The sequence below is a fragment of the Diadema setosum genome, chromosome 13, assembly GCF_964275005.1.
Source record: "Diadema setosum chromosome 13, eeDiaSeto1, whole genome shotgun sequence".
Taxonomy (NCBI): domain Eukaryota; kingdom Metazoa; phylum Echinodermata; class Echinoidea; order Diadematoida; family Diadematidae; genus Diadema; species Diadema setosum.
In genome coordinates this window covers 30,338,794-30,355,790 of record NC_092697.1, presented here as the reverse complement: position 1 = coordinate 30,355,790, position 16,997 = coordinate 30,338,794, and the positions used below count along the sequence as shown (strand labels likewise).

The window sequence follows — 16,997 nt, the reverse complement described above, 5'->3', positions numbered from 1 at the left end:
GGTTAGAAATGGCGAAGGAGTAGCATTTTGTAGCCAATGTACAATATAGGTCAAAAATCAAGGTCAAAGGTCAAAGAAGACAAAGGTCAAAATTCTGTGTAGAAGTTTTGAAGCCCTCACCTAGTGCTATCACATAAAGCAAACGGAATCGAAATCGGGTTAGAAATGGCGAAGGAGTAGCATTTTGTAGCAAAATGCACAATATACAGGGCTGCACACTGGCGCCGGTCCGACGGTCAAAGACCGGTAAAAGTCACTGTCGGACCGGTAACTTTTCAGGAAATCCACAAGTTACCGGTCCGACATGACCAGTAAAAAAAAAAAAAAAAAAGCATTGGTGGGGTCAGTAGAAAGAAAAAGAGCAGCCCCGATCAGGGAGAAACAGAATGCAAGATATCGAACTGTTCAACAAGTTTTACGCAAATTTTCGTTTATGTCTACCGGTGCACTTTGTACAGTAAACATACATTAGTTTTGAGCACTAGCAGTCGACCAGTTATTCGCCCTCGCTTTTTGCGCATTTGGCGCTGCTCACGCACTGCCATGCAATGCAATACATGCAGAGCATGTACAGTGTAACTGCTTTTCGTTTGCTTGCGATCGGCGGTCATGCCAGACAAGAAGCATTGATAGAAGCGCACACATCTGGGTCATTTTACTCATGATTTTTTTTAACGCAAGATCGATCCGATCCCGGCTTCGCAGCAGCGTGGCAGTTATGTTAGAACTAATTTACTTGTGTCAATTTTTAGAAAAAGTAAAAACACATTCGATATTCAGCGATTCAGTAAATGGATCTGATTGCGTTCATTTTCATTTTACACAGTCATTTCACAAATGAATATTTTCATTCGCTCAGAATGGTCTCATAATGAAGATAGGCGCAAAAAGGATCACGAAATCGGCTCTTCCGTGTACTTTTTAAGAACGCATGCACAAAATGTGAATAGATAATACTAGGGAGGAAAAAAAAAAATCACGAAATCATGGCAGTCCCGCTTACATATATGAGGTAGAAATCGTCCCAAAAAGGATCATGAATTCGACCGGCCGCGTTGTATCTTTCAAAAGCTTATGTACGAAATGCGAGGAGATTATAGAGGAGAAAAAAAAATAATAAAGGACACATTTTGGTGAGTGCATCATAAAAGATTACAGCCGAATAACAATTCATGAAATCAACGCAATCCCGTTGAAATTTGAGGAAATAATAGGCGCAAAAAGGATCTTGAATTCAGTCCTGCATGCCGTGTTGGTTATCAAAAACGCATGCACAAATGCGACGAGATTATCGGGAGACAAATAAAAAACACATTTTACCCTTCTGGTGCGTGCATCATAAAAAATTACATCTGAAGTAGTTCATGAAATCGCCACAATCCCGCTGATATTTGAGGTAGAAATATGCGCAAAAAGGATCGTGAATTCGGCCGTGTCATATACCTTTAGAACGCATGTACGAAATGGGAAAAGATTAGCGGGAGAAAATTAAAGGACACATTTTCACCCCTTTTGGCGCTTGCATCATTATAGATTACAGCCGAATAGTAATTCATGAAAATTTCGCAATCCCGTTGGAATTTGAGTAAACAATAATAGGCGCAAAAAGAATATCGAATTCGGCCCTGCATGCAATGTATAATTTTGAAAACGCATGCACAAATGCGAAGAAATTATCGGGAGAAAAATAAAGAACGCATTTTCAACCCTTCTGATGAATGTATCACAAAAGATTTCAGCCGAAATAATTAATGACATATCGCAATCCCGCTGATATTTGATGTAGAAATAGGCGCTAAAAGGATCGTGAATTCGGCCGTGACGTGGTGACGCAATGCGAAGTGATTATTGGGTGAAAAATACAGGACACGTTTTCAAACCCTTTTTGCCCGTGCATCATAAAGATTAGAGCCGAATAATAATTCATAAAATCATCGCAATCCCGTTGAAGTTTGAGGAAACGATAGGCGCAAAAGAATCATGATTTTTGGCCGTGTCGTGTATCTTTTAAGAACGCATTTACGAAATGCGAAGAGTTTATCGGGGAAAAATAAAGGACACATTTTCAACCCCTTTTGGCGCGTGTATCATAAAAGATTGCGTCCGAAGTCATACATGAAATCATCGCAATCCCGCTGATATTTCAGGTAGAAATAGACGCAAAAAGGATCGTGAATTCGGCCGTGTCGTATACCTTTCAAGAACGCATGTACGGAATGTGAAGAAATTATGGGGAGAAAAATAAAGAACGCATTTTCAACCATTCTAGCTGGTGCGTGCATCACAAAAGATTACATCAGAAGTAATTCATGAAATTGCCACAATTCGGCTGATATTTAATGTAGAAATAGGCAATAAAAGGATCGTGAATTCAGCCGTGTCGTATACGCATGTACGAAATGCGAAGAGATTATTGGGAGAAAAATACAGGACACATTTTCAACCTTTTTTTGCCCCGTGCATCATAAAGATTACAGCCGAATAATAATTCATGAAATCATCGCAATCCCGTTGAAGTTTGAGGAAACAATAGGCGCAAAAAGAATCATGATTTTTGGCCGTGTTGTATATCTTTTAAGCACGCATTTACGAAATGCGAAGAGTTTATCCGGGAAAAATAAAGGACACATTTTCAACCCATTTTGGCGCGTTATCATAAAAGATTACAGCCGAAGTTATTCATAAAATCATCGCAATCCCGCTAATATTTTAGGTAGAAATAGGCGCAAAAACGATCGTGAATTCTGCCGTGTCGTATACCTTTCAAGAACGCATGTACGGAATGCGAAGAGATTATGGGGAGAAAAATAAAGAACGCATTTTCAACCATTCTCGCCGGTGCGTGCATCACAAAAAGTTACATCCGAAGTAATTCATGAAATTGTCCCAATTCCGCTGATATTTGAGGTAGAAATAGGCGCAAAAAGTATCATGAATTCGGCCATGTGGTGCATCTTTTTAAGAACGCACTTACGAAATTCGAAGAGTTTATCGGGAAAAATAAAGGACACATTTTCAACCTCTTTTGGCGCTTGCATCATAAAAGATTACAGCCGAAGTAATTTATGAAATTGTCACAATCCCGCTGATATTTGAGGTAGAAATAGGCGCAAAAAGTATCATGAATTCGGCCATGTGGTGCATTTTTTTTAAGAACGCACTTACGAAATTCGAAGAGTTTATCGGGAAAAATAAAGGACACATTTTCAACCTCTTTTGGCGCTTGCATCTGAAAATATTACAGCCGAAGTAATTTATGAAATCGTCACAATCCCGCTAATATTTGAGGTGGAAATGGGCGCAAAAAGGATTGCGAATTCGGCCCTGCATGTCGTGTACCTGTCTAGAACGCATGCACAATGCGAATAGATTATCGGGAGAAAAATAAAGAACCCCTTGAAGCGCGTGCATCAGAAAATATCACAGCTAAAATAATTCATTAAATCGTCGCAATCCAACTGACCACCAAGTGCAGCAGCAGCAAGTTCGTGCGCCGATGTTTAGAAAAAGTCACAAACGCATTTGATACAATCTGATTTTGTTCATTATCATTTTACACTGTAATTCACAAACATTCTATTTTTTCCTATCTTTTCTTTTTATTTCTTGTGCAATAAATAACGCAAGTTTTAAAAATAATATTAATCTGTTAAATGTACATGGGTAAGGGGGTACGTCCATAAAAAAGTTTGCAAGTCATTTAATGTTTTTTTAGGTTGTCGTTGTTGACCGGTAAATTTTCTGTTCGGACCGGTAAAAAATGGTAAAACGGGGCATTTACCGGTCCGACAGAGACAGGTTGGACCGGCAGAAAAAATGGGTTAGTGTGCAGCCCTGCAATATAGGTCAAAAATCAAGGTCAAAGGTCAAAGAAGTCAAAGGTCAAAATTCTGTGTAGAAGTTTTGAAGCCCTCAACTAGTGCCATCATATAAAGCAAACGGAATCGAAATCGGGTTAGAAATGGTGAAGGAGTAGCATTTTGTAACAAAATGTACAATATAGGTAAAAAATCAAGGTCAAAGGTCAAAGAAGTCAAAGGTCAAAATTCTGTGTAGAAGTTTTGAAGCCCTCACCTAGTGCCATCACATAAAGCAAACGGAATCGAAATCGGGTTAGAAATGGCAAAGGAGTAGCATTTTGTAGCAAAATGTACAATATAGGTCAAAGGTCAAGGTCAAAGGTCACAACTGAAATTCTGTGTAGAAGTTTTAAAGCTCCCATGTAGTGCTATCATATAAAGCAAACAGAATCAAAATTGGCTCATAAATGACAGAGAAGTAGCAAATTGAACATTTTGATCACACACGGACGCACACACGGACGGACGCACGGACGGACGCACGGACGCACGGACACACACACGTACGGAGCCCGTTTCATAGTCCCCTGCTCGAACTCGTTCGGCGGGGACAAAAACATGAAAGGATGCAGAGAAGAGGGAATAAAAAAGTAACAACAAAAAAGATGTAGAGAGGTGAGTTGCATCTTTAGATAAAGAAATATTGATATATTTTCTGTGTGTGTGCCTTTGGCACATATTGCAAAAGGCAAATTATCACAAGGGTTAAAAACAAGGAAAAAAAAGTGGCCTGATTTTCGCATCTTGATGCAGATCGCCATAGTGATATTTTCTCTATTTTTATTTACTCACACACGAGAATTAACAAGAAGGAACCAATCTTCCATGATTCATCCCTGTAAGAGGTACACACCTACCAAAGACACAAAGCCAAAGTCTGATGACACCAGGAAAGCATCTTTTATACCACACACTGCTGTTACCATGGTAATGCCCTCCACAAGTTCTGTTTCCTCCTCTTGAGATTCTTCCTTATCAGCAGAGTCAATAACATGGCCTTTTTATCCTAAACTCTTCAAAAAAGAACATTCCTCCCAACAACCCACAGGCGGCTTTAGCTTAACTTTCAACTCAGAAATTAGATTTTTTTTCTCCTGCATATTTTCCTTGCAAACACATTCTTTTTACTCATGTACCACCATTACCCTAATCCTCATTCCCACCCCCTCCCCTTCTCTCTCTTACTGTCTGCAATGTGTAATACTCCACATCATTGTTATGATTCATTGCCTAAACCTTTGTCAATAACGCCACTGCACTGTCGAGATCGGATTAGCGGCATTCTCGGTCCATTTAGCAAATGATGGTTGCTAATCTGATTTGGCCGAAGTTTACAGCAGACCTAGAAAACATTGTAACACAGCATTCCTCTCTCCTCTCTCCATTTTTCACTTTATTTTCTCTTAAGGCTCACAAACGCCATACCGAGGGGCAAAATTAATTTCATTCTGCTGGCATCTCAGAGGTTATTCATACCTCCAGGGAACTGTGGACCCCGGCTTATCTGTAATGAATTCATAAACGAGGGGCTCTATGATGTTGTATGAGCACAATCAAGGATCAAAACAATGTCTGGATTAGCGAAGTTCCCTTGATATAAACGCAAACCACATTACAGTTTCGCTTGAAAGGTATCCAGAGACTCTGCTGATGCAAACAATGGCGGTTTGGGCCTTCCCAGTGCAATTAAAAATCTATTTCACATACCACGCAATGCTAGATTTAAAGAAACCAACATATTATTAACTCCTATACCTTCTGAAGAGTATTCCCATCACACCCCTACCATATCCCACACCTCAGCCTCCCCCCCCCCCCAATAAAAAAAATAGTAAGAAAGAAAGTCTAGAGATCTATCATGGCATTCCCAAGGCAAGAAACTCTTTGTGGTTGCCGACACATCTAAGGTGATGGAGCACTAGTGGCCAGAACACTTTTGCTTCGACTGACTTTGCCATAAAACCACAGGGCAACAACTGCATTATGTTATAAGACAGATTGACTGCTTAAGGGCTAACAATATGTTTGAAACCGCACAACTTTCATTGCTACATGATAACTGCTTGTGTCAAAAACAGTTCATACACAGAGTATGCACATATGCCTGACCCCTATGGTGGTTGTTGCATGATACCTGCCGGTAAAAACAATATCAAAATACTGTATGTTTAATCTCCTTCCCTCATCGTTAATTTCTGGAAACATGTTCCCACAGGGGAATCCATAACTTTCTGCATTGAAATTCAGTTCATACAATGTTATCAAAACATGCATGAACTATTGAGAAAGTGCACATATATAACAGAAGCTGATCCAGCAGGCTTCTAGAATATACAAATATTTATCAAAGTTCCATTTTTATCTGCACAAATAGTGCTTGGGGGTTGGTGCAATATGCAATATACAGGGGAAGAAATGAAAGATGCCATTGTATCAGCCTCTTTGGGATTAAGTTGTAAAGGTGACTATTTCTTACTCATAACGAGCCATCCAAACAGGAGAGAGATCATAAGCAATAGTTCAGGCATTAAGGTGTTTCATATTTCATATGTTGAATTATAGAATGGGTAGCAAGAATCCTGCGTTCTCATTGGTCAAGAGCTATGTGTTTATTTATACTGGCCACACGCTGAGTCACAGTGGTAAACATGTTATCGCGCCCTTGTAGCAAGAGTACGCGCACTTGTAAGCAAGCGTTCGCGCACTCAGTACGAGACGCCTATTGGCTAAAACAACCATGCGTCCAGTAAAAACTGATGCATGGTTTTCGGGCTCTCGTTTATGGCAAGCCAAAAGGAAATGCATCCAGTAAATTTGTCATCGGGTAACACGATAGAAAAATGGGGTTTTGGCAAGAAAATTACCCATTCTATAAAACAGATGACGCACATGTCTTTTCGTGCGTCAGTCGAAATGTAGTGTGCATGCAGTAACTGTGGAATTTAGCCTAAAGCATTCCATAGTCACCGTATGCACACAATTCCGACTGACGCACTCAGACCTGTGCGTCATTTGTATACTAATCATCACTTCTGTAGCATCATGTTCCTGATACGCACTGGACTACGAAGAAACGAAACACACAAGAGAAAGAAAAAAGAGGTGATGACGATAACAGTACAAGTATGCCTTGAACTGTTGAAACCATTAGTTGTGGGGTCAAGAGTTGAGAATCTGTCATGATGTAATCTTAATGTTCTGCCTAAACGACATCCATCAATCATTTCTTCCCATGATCGGATTACCTCGTAACCACATTTGATTTGTCATTGACTCTGACAGCCCCGCTACAAACCCAGATGACACCGAACCATTCACTGCAAAGCCCCGGACTGACCATCCAGCACCCCGAAGCGTTGTCCGTCCGTTTGACCTCTTCAGTGTCAGCAACATCCTCTAACCCCCCCCCCCCCCAACCCTAGACAACCGGAAAATCTTTCTGACAGGACACTTCCACTTATGAGTCTGCCATTTTTTGAAGAATTTGTCCCCTTTCCATCATTCCTTGCACTCTGGTAAGGATGAACCCTGCATGATTCACCTGCGTCAGCTCCAAAAGCATAAGTTTGAACATTCACATGACAGAGTAATATCTTTTCTCTATTCCAACCTTTCTGTTTGAAGCCCTTGTTGCATTAACAAAAAATATTCAGGTCAGCACTGTCATAACGGTAATTTTCAGGCTATAAGCATAGGCAGGATGAACTGTGCCAAAATCTTCACCGTTTTGTTGCTTTTACTTCAAAGCTCTCCGTTAGTACATTGTGTAAAACACTGGCATCAAAATGGATGTTTCAGTGTGAGTGTGTGTGTGTATGTGTGTAAATAAACAGCATACTTTCCACATGACACAATAACTCCATTGCCATGTGAGGCACTTACAACCTTCTGGCTGTCAAGTAGCAACCACATTGCTGCATTTGGCATTTGCTACCATCTGCCTGTCAGCTGGGCGCCACTTTACGGACGTATGGCATTTACGACTACTTCTATGTCGAGTAGGAAACATGCAAGTGTGGATTTAATGTTTGTGGGGGATAAAGTGGCAAAAGGTTGTAACTCACCTTGTGATGAGCACTGCATTGTCATGGTTGGGGAATGTCATAATGTCGTTGCTCATGTTGAGACTGGGTGGGTTCATCGTCTGCTGCCACTCACAGAAGCTCTGTAGGGACTTCCCCGCCAGGTGGCCCAGGCTGAGATTCCTCTGGATGGACGAAGATCGGAGACAGAAAGCAAGGAAGAGAAGTGACTTGTGGGTACTTATGACCTAATTGCACTTCACAAAAAGATCACTAGTAAAACCGATGAAAGGAGTAGTTCTGGGGCCCATTTCACGGAGAGTTTAACATTTATTGTAAGTTGCAGTATTAGTGCAGCATTTCTCCCCATTTCCAGCATTTGCATATAGGTACTTTGAATATTTTGCCAACTTTGAAATTTCAGTTATTGTACATTGCAATGTAATCTGTGAATTCAATTTCTGTAAAAAAAAAAAATCAAATGAATAAAGAAAAAATCTATTTCTGTCGGAAATGAAAAAATAAATGAATGAATAAATGAAGAGTGCTTACTGCAGCAACAACCTAACTGCTCTCAGAAGAACTGATTGGCCATTTTTCAGGATGTTGTCATAGCAACTAATTATTGCAGCTTACAATGACAGCACACATCATCATGCAATAGGCCCCCTGATGATTCCTGCTATATTTCCGCAATATACAAGGAAAAAAACACCTCTTGAGGAGGCATCGTGCTGATTGAGTGTAAGGATGAATGGAGAAGATGCCAGTAAACTAGGTTGGTTTTAATTCACGACTTGGTATACACTGGCATTAAGGCTCTTTGGGGGTCTGAAAGAGAGATGTATCATGACAAACACCAGAGCTTATGTCTCGTCTTAACAGCGAGAGCGCCAAAGGCAGTCACGTACGTACCTGGTCTTGCGTGAGTAGCAGCATCCGCGTCACGACGACGTTGATGGCGTTTTCGATGCTCCCGTCGTGGTAGAGATTTGCCACCTGGCCTCCAGAGAAGCGGAGGGGAAAGAGAGAGGAAGAGGACAGAAGACAGACGAAAATGTATCATCGCACATTAGAATTCATCCAACAGGAGCACAGGACGACAAGAGAACATAAAATATGTTTCTTACTCATACAGGTCAAGCTGTTGATCCCAAAACAAACTCCCCCTTTGAAGGACTTTTGCTTTTCTGTCGCTCATGTTTCTCTGTAACACATTTTTTCTCCTCCAGAAGAGACATTTTGAATCGTTGTCAATCATGACTATGTTTGTTTGTTTGTTTGTCTGTAAGTTATGACAAATGCTCTCAACACAATCGGTCACCAATGACGTTAAGAGTAGGTTGCTTTTGTAAGGAAATTGAAATCGACATATGCCAATGGCTCAGAATACGGAAAGCAAAGCCAACAAATATGTGTCTCTGACATTGCACAACTGTAAGCATTGCAAAAGAAACATTGCCTCTTGGGAGGTGGATTATCAATGATTCTTTTTTCTCTTTCCCCCGTATCAAAGCTGAACTATGTTACGCAGAGGTCGCCGGGTTATCAAAAGTGCATTAGACATCCCTCCCAGCTCAGGCACTAATGATCTCCTAACTTGGCCGTATCAGACTGTCAGGTTGAAAGGTGATACGCACCAAGAAAAACATTGTCTCAGACATTGTGGCAATCAATTAGAGTTAGAAGAATTGAACATTAAAAGTCTTTGTCTGCTTTTTTTCTCTCTCTCTTTCTTTCTATCTCTTTGTCTCTCTTCTGTTTCTTACTTTTCATAAATCTGTATGTACTCAATCATTTGTGTATGTCCTACTGAAAAATGGCATTTACTGTGTTCTGTGCCAGGGACTTCGGGTTTTCTGTGCCAATCAGAATCCAAAGCACGCAAAGGGTTAAATGAACTGAATTTCATCTGTATTTTGAAGCTCTTAACTTTGCCTATTCTCAACAACAAGTACTACTTCACAGAGTAAAGATACCCATGCCTCCTCCACTTATATATGAGACTCAAAAAAAATAATGGTAGTGCTGAAACTTCAAAAGGGAAAAAAAAATGACAATCTGATGTGACAGATTTTAATTTTGCATAGTGAGAAGTTCCTGTTTTTCTTGGCATGTTCTAGTTGTTGAATGCCTCCAAAAATTTTTGATTAACTCCTTGGCAATTGGGCTCATGTTGAAAGGCTGGAGTTCCTGTGCATATGCAGGTTGAAAATTAAAGGAGAATAAACCAGTGATTTTCAGGTTGAAGTACACCATTTTGTGAGAAGGTTTTGCGCAAGTGACTTGCCGCAAACATAAGAGCCAGACAAAACAAAAGATTGCATTATGGTATCTATGACAAACATTTACAAACGGAGAGCCCTATAAGTGAGAAGGGTGGAAAAACCCCGCTACTATTACGCCTGACCTCCGACTGCCACCCCTCTGGGCGAATTATGGCGTAAGTCACGCTCATCTAGACTTCTGCATGTAAAGACATGCCTCATATTTGAACCCCCCCCCCCCCCAACCCACACCCCTCTTCAGCTGATACAACTCTTGTCTGAGCGGGGCAACGTCAAACCCGCCATGCTCCAAGATATACCGCCATCTCGCAGCAACAGTGACAGCCGAGCGAGTCGATTGATTGATTCGGGAACGACTCCAGACGGGGGAGACAGCATAGCAGAAGTGACGTGATGCAAAACAGGGTGACATAATTGGGCGGGTGTCGTCAAACTGGGGCATAAACAGCTAAGGACCACTTTCACATTGTGCGTGACCCCGGCTTGATGCCCTCCCTCCGTGCGGGGTTCCCCGGGAGATGTCTCTGCTAAACGAATGTGTTCGTGGGATGTGTCTCTTAATCGCTTTGATGTCTCAAAGACAGCCCTGATGATATGGCTCTGATATTGCTCATTGGCGATATTAAAAAATGAATCACAAAATTCAGTCTACCAGTTTTTCTCTTCATCATGAAACCACACCTTAAGTAATCTAGAATCTTGCACACTATTAGCCTTACGTCTAAGAGGGATTACCTCCAGTTTTGTTTTGTTTTTAGCTTTTTCTTTCCAACGCACACCTGAATGGTTGAAATCTCCAGCAGAAAACAGAGATTCCTACAATTGAAAAAAAAAAAACCAAAAGATATTCAGCAAGAAAGGCGCAGGATGAATTCACACTTCATTTCTTTTTGGCAATGCTTTATAATACAAGCACAGTATTCAAACGTGTAGCATTGGCACATCCCGTCTCTCTAATTGGGAAAGTGGTATGTCTGCCAGCAAAAGGAGGTCATGTAGAGACCTCAACCATCTCCAGAAAACAGATCATAGGCCCCCGAACCATCCGTCCACGCATTGCTACGTCATTTCTTTCCAAGAATTTACAAGAGGACATAAAACCATCCAATGAGGCAGCACAGCCAATGCCAATATTATTCAAAGAAATTGACATTTGAAGAAATAAATAGGAGTGCCTCAAGTCACTGTATGCGACAAAGGTGAATAGCACAACACCCTTTCTTGTGTGCAGGAAGATACAGGCTACCTGTTTTTCATATTTCTTGTCACATAAAGCGGAAAGTAGCATATCGAAGTAAAATCACAATCGCCAAAAGTTTGATCATTTTACCAGGACTCTTTCCTGACTTCCTGTGGCCCTTGGAGAGCAGCTAGGCCATATGATCATTTCAACCTCTTCCTCTCCTCTGGGGAGAGTGTATGACCGAGTGAAGACAAAGCGATTTTACTCTGGAAGAATAAGGTCATTGGCAGGAGCTATCAGAGCATCTGTGGCATATTAGCAGTCAGTCAGTCTGTTTACAAGCTCTTCCAATTTCTCCCACTCTACAGTGGAAGATGGGTCTTGCTTCCAAAGTATCCACCTGACAAAGACTCTACTATAGGTTTGGCAGAAAGGATTCGAGCATCACTCAAAGATGCTGTCATCCACTTTCAAAGCTTGTGGCATCTTCACGTTGTCATGGGGATGTCTTACTTTCTGAGCATTATGTTTGAAACTTAGATCATGAATTAAAGGGCCATGAAACATATGATGTTCAATGTGAGGCAACATTCCTTCTGGCTACAGTTGATTGATTTCAGTTCGAGCGTTGTCACGGTAAAACCTCGACAAGGGCTCTTCACACTTGCAGCGATCTTGTGGCTTTCGACTGACAACAAATTCAGTTTATTCAACCACATTTTCATCATCCAAACCAGTTGGCAAACTAAACAAGCTCACCACATTAACCCACTTTTCAGCAAGATACCTGTCCGTGAGGTGCAAGTTACAGAATGAGGCAGCTTTCACACACAGGCTGGTTTGGACAGACAGCAAGGTCAGAAATGCACTCGGTGACCGATTTGATGCAAAGATCATTGACTTTCCCCCATCTCGTGCAGGCATCTTTAGGCGGGGGTGTGAGGAAGGCGGGGCGAGGAGAGAGCGAGCAGAGACTTAACCCCAAAGTGTCTCTGGAGCTCATTTAGCTTTGACGATGAAGATTGAGGATGTGGGCGGAAGATGGATGCTCCTGGTGGAAGGGCAGTTTGAAGTCAAGGGAGAGATGCTGAGGAAGGGGGGGGGGGGTGAGGGGAGAGTGGAATGGGAGGGGAGGGGGGTTGTGAAGGATGAAAAGTTGGCTGACTTGAGATGCATTTGAACTCCGTCTGACCTCTGGGTTAGCGCGCAGTGAACTGTTACCAGAAAGAAGCTGTCACGGCAGCAGAAGTCTGCACATGTCTCGAGGAGCGAGATGAGATCTAGCCTCCACTCCAGACTCTACAACAGATAGTTTTATCATTGATCACTTCTTCCACACTTCCCAATCCCCCAAAAAAAATAAAGAAAAAAAAATAAAAAAAAAAATCACCATCATCTTACTGATGGCAGCACAATCCTACAAGAAAAATTATATCATTCTATAAACCGATTGCTTCAATTTTTCAAACTTAAATTAACTTCCTTTTTTTTCATGGTCACATTTAGCATTACAGTAGCACATCCTCTTTTGTTTTCCTGGTATTCACACAGGATGGGTACCAACAATTGTCTACACAAGTGCTTCCTTTGCAAGAAAACCAGAATGCAGAGCATTTGATCCATTTATGTAGAAGCATCTCCTGAAATCTCATTCTTACAACCTGGCAAACCAATAGGTATCAAAGTTGCTGTCACCTTTTCAAATAACCGCCAGTCGGTGATTTGCTTCCCATGGACTAGGGGGATTTATTGCAATCGCAACACCATCAATCGTATCAATACCTGATATTATTCTTGAATGGCAGTATGCCATGTGAAATGACTCTTTGCCATTTCTCTGTTGCACCAGTGGGAGGATTAAACAGTTAATTCTGAGTTGTTGGTGATCAAATTTTTCTCACTGCCCCCTCTTAAACTTCTATCTTTATTTCCCACACCCCCCCCCCAACCACAACTACCACCACCACCTTCAACAGCTTCTCCTAAATGCTCCTAACTAGTTTTAGAGGGCACATGGCTAGCATGGTAAACATTCTTCCTTACCACACCATCGGGCGCCGACTGATTTCTTAAACACGCGTTGTTGAGCATGCACCCATCGCACCAGCCTGGCCCCCTACCCCACCCCCATACCCTGCCACGAGGTGTTGTAACGGTTCGCTACGGCCAGACAGGCATCCCTTAACTTATTTAGCCGTTTTAAAGGGGAGCAGGAGGAAGATGTGGAGTATGGGGATAAAATCAAAGGGAAAGATGAGAAGAAGGAAGGGGATGGGGGTACTGGAGGCGAGGGTATATAGGGAGGAGGGGGACAGAAAAGGGGACATGGGAGAGGGGAGGGGAGTGATAGGGAGGGGAGGGTTCGGGAGAAGGCAAGAGAAGGAGATGGGAGGGGGGAGAAAATGAGAGGGGGAGGCTTACAGCAAGGAACTGTATGAAGGAGGTGAGCAGGGATGGAAGGTAGGGAGCAGTCCACTAACTACCAAATGATTAGACCATCTACTTTTCTGTAAATGGTACTGAGCATCAACAAAATGAGACATCTAACGTTTCCGTTGACACACTCATGTCTTCCATGGAACGTATCACCTCACATGACCTTGCTACACAGATTTCAAGGTATTTGTTACCCTAAAGGGGACTTGAATTACTCCCATCTATTTGGCAATATTCAGGCTTATCATTTATTCCTTTCAAGAGGAGAATTCATGAAGAGGAATTGCCACCATAAAGGTGCTCCTCCTTTGATCCATGAATACTACAGACACAGAAAAAAAAAGGAACAATTTGTGAGAATTGGGAACAAAATGAGACAAAACTCAAGAAAGCTGTGATAAATTCAATATTAGGAGTACACTTACTGTGGGTACATCTTTGAAGAAAATAAAGTAGCCATAATTCATTCTGACATACAACTTGACCCCATGTCTTTGTTTCTCCCATCCCCCCCCAAAAAAAAAAGATAAATAAAGCATGACATTTTCAATAAACACAAACCAGCAAAATAAAAAGGTAAGCAAACACATCAGGTCACTGAACCCATAACACTGTCCCTGAAGTCCATGAAGAAATTGAAGTGTGAGGTAACACATACAAAAGAAAAAAGGATAAAAAAGAACAAAGACGTTGCTGTGCGACTTGCTTCCTATAAGATATTCCACTCAGAATTAGCTTTGAAGTTTTTGTTTTAGCTGGCAATCAATCTCTCTATGACACTCTCTTACTTTTTTTTTAAAATTTCAATCAGCATTTTATGGTTCCTTTATATGGCGAGTTTTATGTCTCAGTCACGTTCGCCAGAAGCTAGAAGGGTTCCTCTTCAAAGTGACAAGATCCTACTCAAAGTGGCAGTTACGGTCGGCCCTAGTTTCCTCCAGGATACACAACATGCACTGTGGAGGAACCACGGGCAGACCAGAACTTCCAGAGGAGAAGGGAGGAAAGTCACTCAGGCTCAGTAGACAGGTGCAGAAGGGGTGGGAGAAGGGGTGGGAGAAGGGGTGGGAGAGGGGGGAGGGAGGGGAGGGGAGGGAGGGGAGGGGAGGGGTTTGGGTAGAAAGAAGCAGGGCAGCATAAACTCTCGCAGGTTCAAGAGGACAGGTAAGGGTGATGAAGTTCAGTGGCTGGGCAATGTGAAACAGGCAGGTATGAATGCATCCATATTGAATGGATAGGTATGGGTGATGATGGAAGATTGAGTAAAAAAACAGAGAGGAGGCATAACATACTCATGCATGTTTGATGGGCAGGCTAGAGTGATGAAGGGGGAGTGTAGAATAGAGAAATGCAGGCAGGTGTAGATTCGCTCATGATCACTGGACAGGTAAGATAAAAGGTGGAGAAGGGAAGGCGGGAGCTGGGGGAAGGGGTCGAAAAATGGAGAGGGATGAGGGAGGACAACAAACCCACAAACACACACACACAGACACATCTCAAATCGTCTGGCTTAGTTTGCCAGATGGTGTTAATCTGCTCCCCGATCAATTACTAACCTTTGTCTTTACCTGCCAAGAGCTGTTGAGCGGGACAGAGTGAAGGTGGGGGTGGGGTGGGATTAAGGGAGAGCCTTTCACCAGGCACCTGGGACAATATCTTCTTTAGATATTGACCTCTTCCAAGTGGTCTATAGTTTCGTACTATGTTATCACATGAACTTATGTAAATATACATAGACTGTATAAAGAGCAATTTCTACTTGGATGTGATATGTGGCATTATGAAGTGGCTATGCAGAAGACATGTTCTTACTCTAAGGTTTCTTGTTTTTTTCATAGCTGGGGGAAGCTGCTATACCCTTTGATAAATATTCTGAAAGGAATACCTTTCTATTATTGACCCGAGGATGGGCAGTTCTAGAACTCTTGAAACATTCTTGATACCTGCACATAACAAAAATGGGGAAAAATGGCTGAAATGTATCAATCCTCATCAATGTATAGTCGAGTGCTTTTCTCCCACTTACGATGTTCATGAGTGTGAGGAGGTAGGATTCAATGCTGGTCTCGCCATGGTAACCCATCATCAGTTTGTCGGCCACCACCAGGGTCTCCACGTTCCTCTCCGTGCTCAGGCTGCTGACGCGCTTCCGCCGGTAGTGGGCGAGGTACTCGGGGTCCCGCAGCTTCTGCTCCACGTCGCGGGCGAAGGAGAAGTCGCTCACCTTTTCCCACCACTCGCGCTTCTCCACGGGAACTGTGGATCAAGAGAAGACGACATAGTGGAGAGAGGCGTGATGGGATTGTGGATTATCAACTATCACTGTCACAGATCTGGGCTGTCTCCAAGATGGATGCATGAAGTCAGCAGAGCAAATTTTGACTATGGTAAACACTTTGACAACAAATTTTCCAGCTTTCAGCAGTTTTTGTTTCCCATGTATTAGAATGTTTCTTGCTTTTTTTTTTTTTTTTGCTTTTTGGTACTTTTATCAAGCTAATTGGACAAAAAAAGGCTTTCATGCAAGAAGACCTAATACATTAGGGAAAAAAAAAAATTGGGGAATCCCCCTACTCCATCCCTTCTCCAAGGAGCTTGGCATTCTCCCAAAGTAAGTTGATGGAGGTGGCTTCCAGATTAACATCAGAGCGAGAACAATGCAAACAGGTTTCGACTTCAGATGCCATCGTCTAAAACAATAAATTTGCAAATTGCCTCAGGTGTGCTTACAACCCACAATGAGAAGGCATACTTTTTACATTGATGTTGTAATTATCATAATTTTCTTTCCCTCCAACATGTAGCAGTGAACACCCAGATCATTCAACCCTGCACTCGAAACCAGGTTAAATATTGTATCCACTATGATTATATTTTGCAAACTTTAATAAACCACTGAAGACTAGTAATCCCTAAGTATGCGCGCGCAGGTGTCCATGAAAAATGCATGAAAACTTAGACAAGTCTTCAGCTGGTTAATACTTCACAAAGTGTGACTTTTTTCTTTTACAAGTGGTTGATTTCATGATGATCAAGAGCCACAGTGACATAGGCAGAAACAAGTATTATCTCTTTCAAGAAAACATTACAAACTACAAACCTTGCAGACAAATATGTACATTGCATTTCTGTTAAAAGGGAGGAATATATGTATACTGTAGGTAATGACTGCTCATTACTGGGGAACATTCACCATTACAGTTTGGGC

The 16,997-nt window shown here is 41.9% G+C and overlaps 1 protein-coding gene across 1 annotated transcript in view; it reads right to left on the bottom strand.

The window, feature by feature from the left end:
- LOC140236579 (A disintegrin and metalloproteinase with thrombospondin motifs 6-like) overlaps nucleotides 1–16,997 on the bottom strand; it is a 149,580-nt gene that overhangs the window by 52,281 nt on the left and 80,302 nt on the right. Inside the window, exons 4-6 of the mRNA XM_072316505.1 lie at nucleotides 15,816–16,045; nucleotides 8,798–8,881; nucleotides 7,925–8,067 (exon numbers count right to left, since the gene is read on the bottom strand). Of these exons, the coding sequence (XP_072172606.1) occupies nucleotides 7,925–8,067; nucleotides 8,798–8,881; nucleotides 15,816–16,045 (457 nt within the window). The remainder of the gene's footprint in view (nucleotides 1–7,924; nucleotides 8,068–8,797; nucleotides 8,882–15,815; nucleotides 16,046–16,997) is intronic.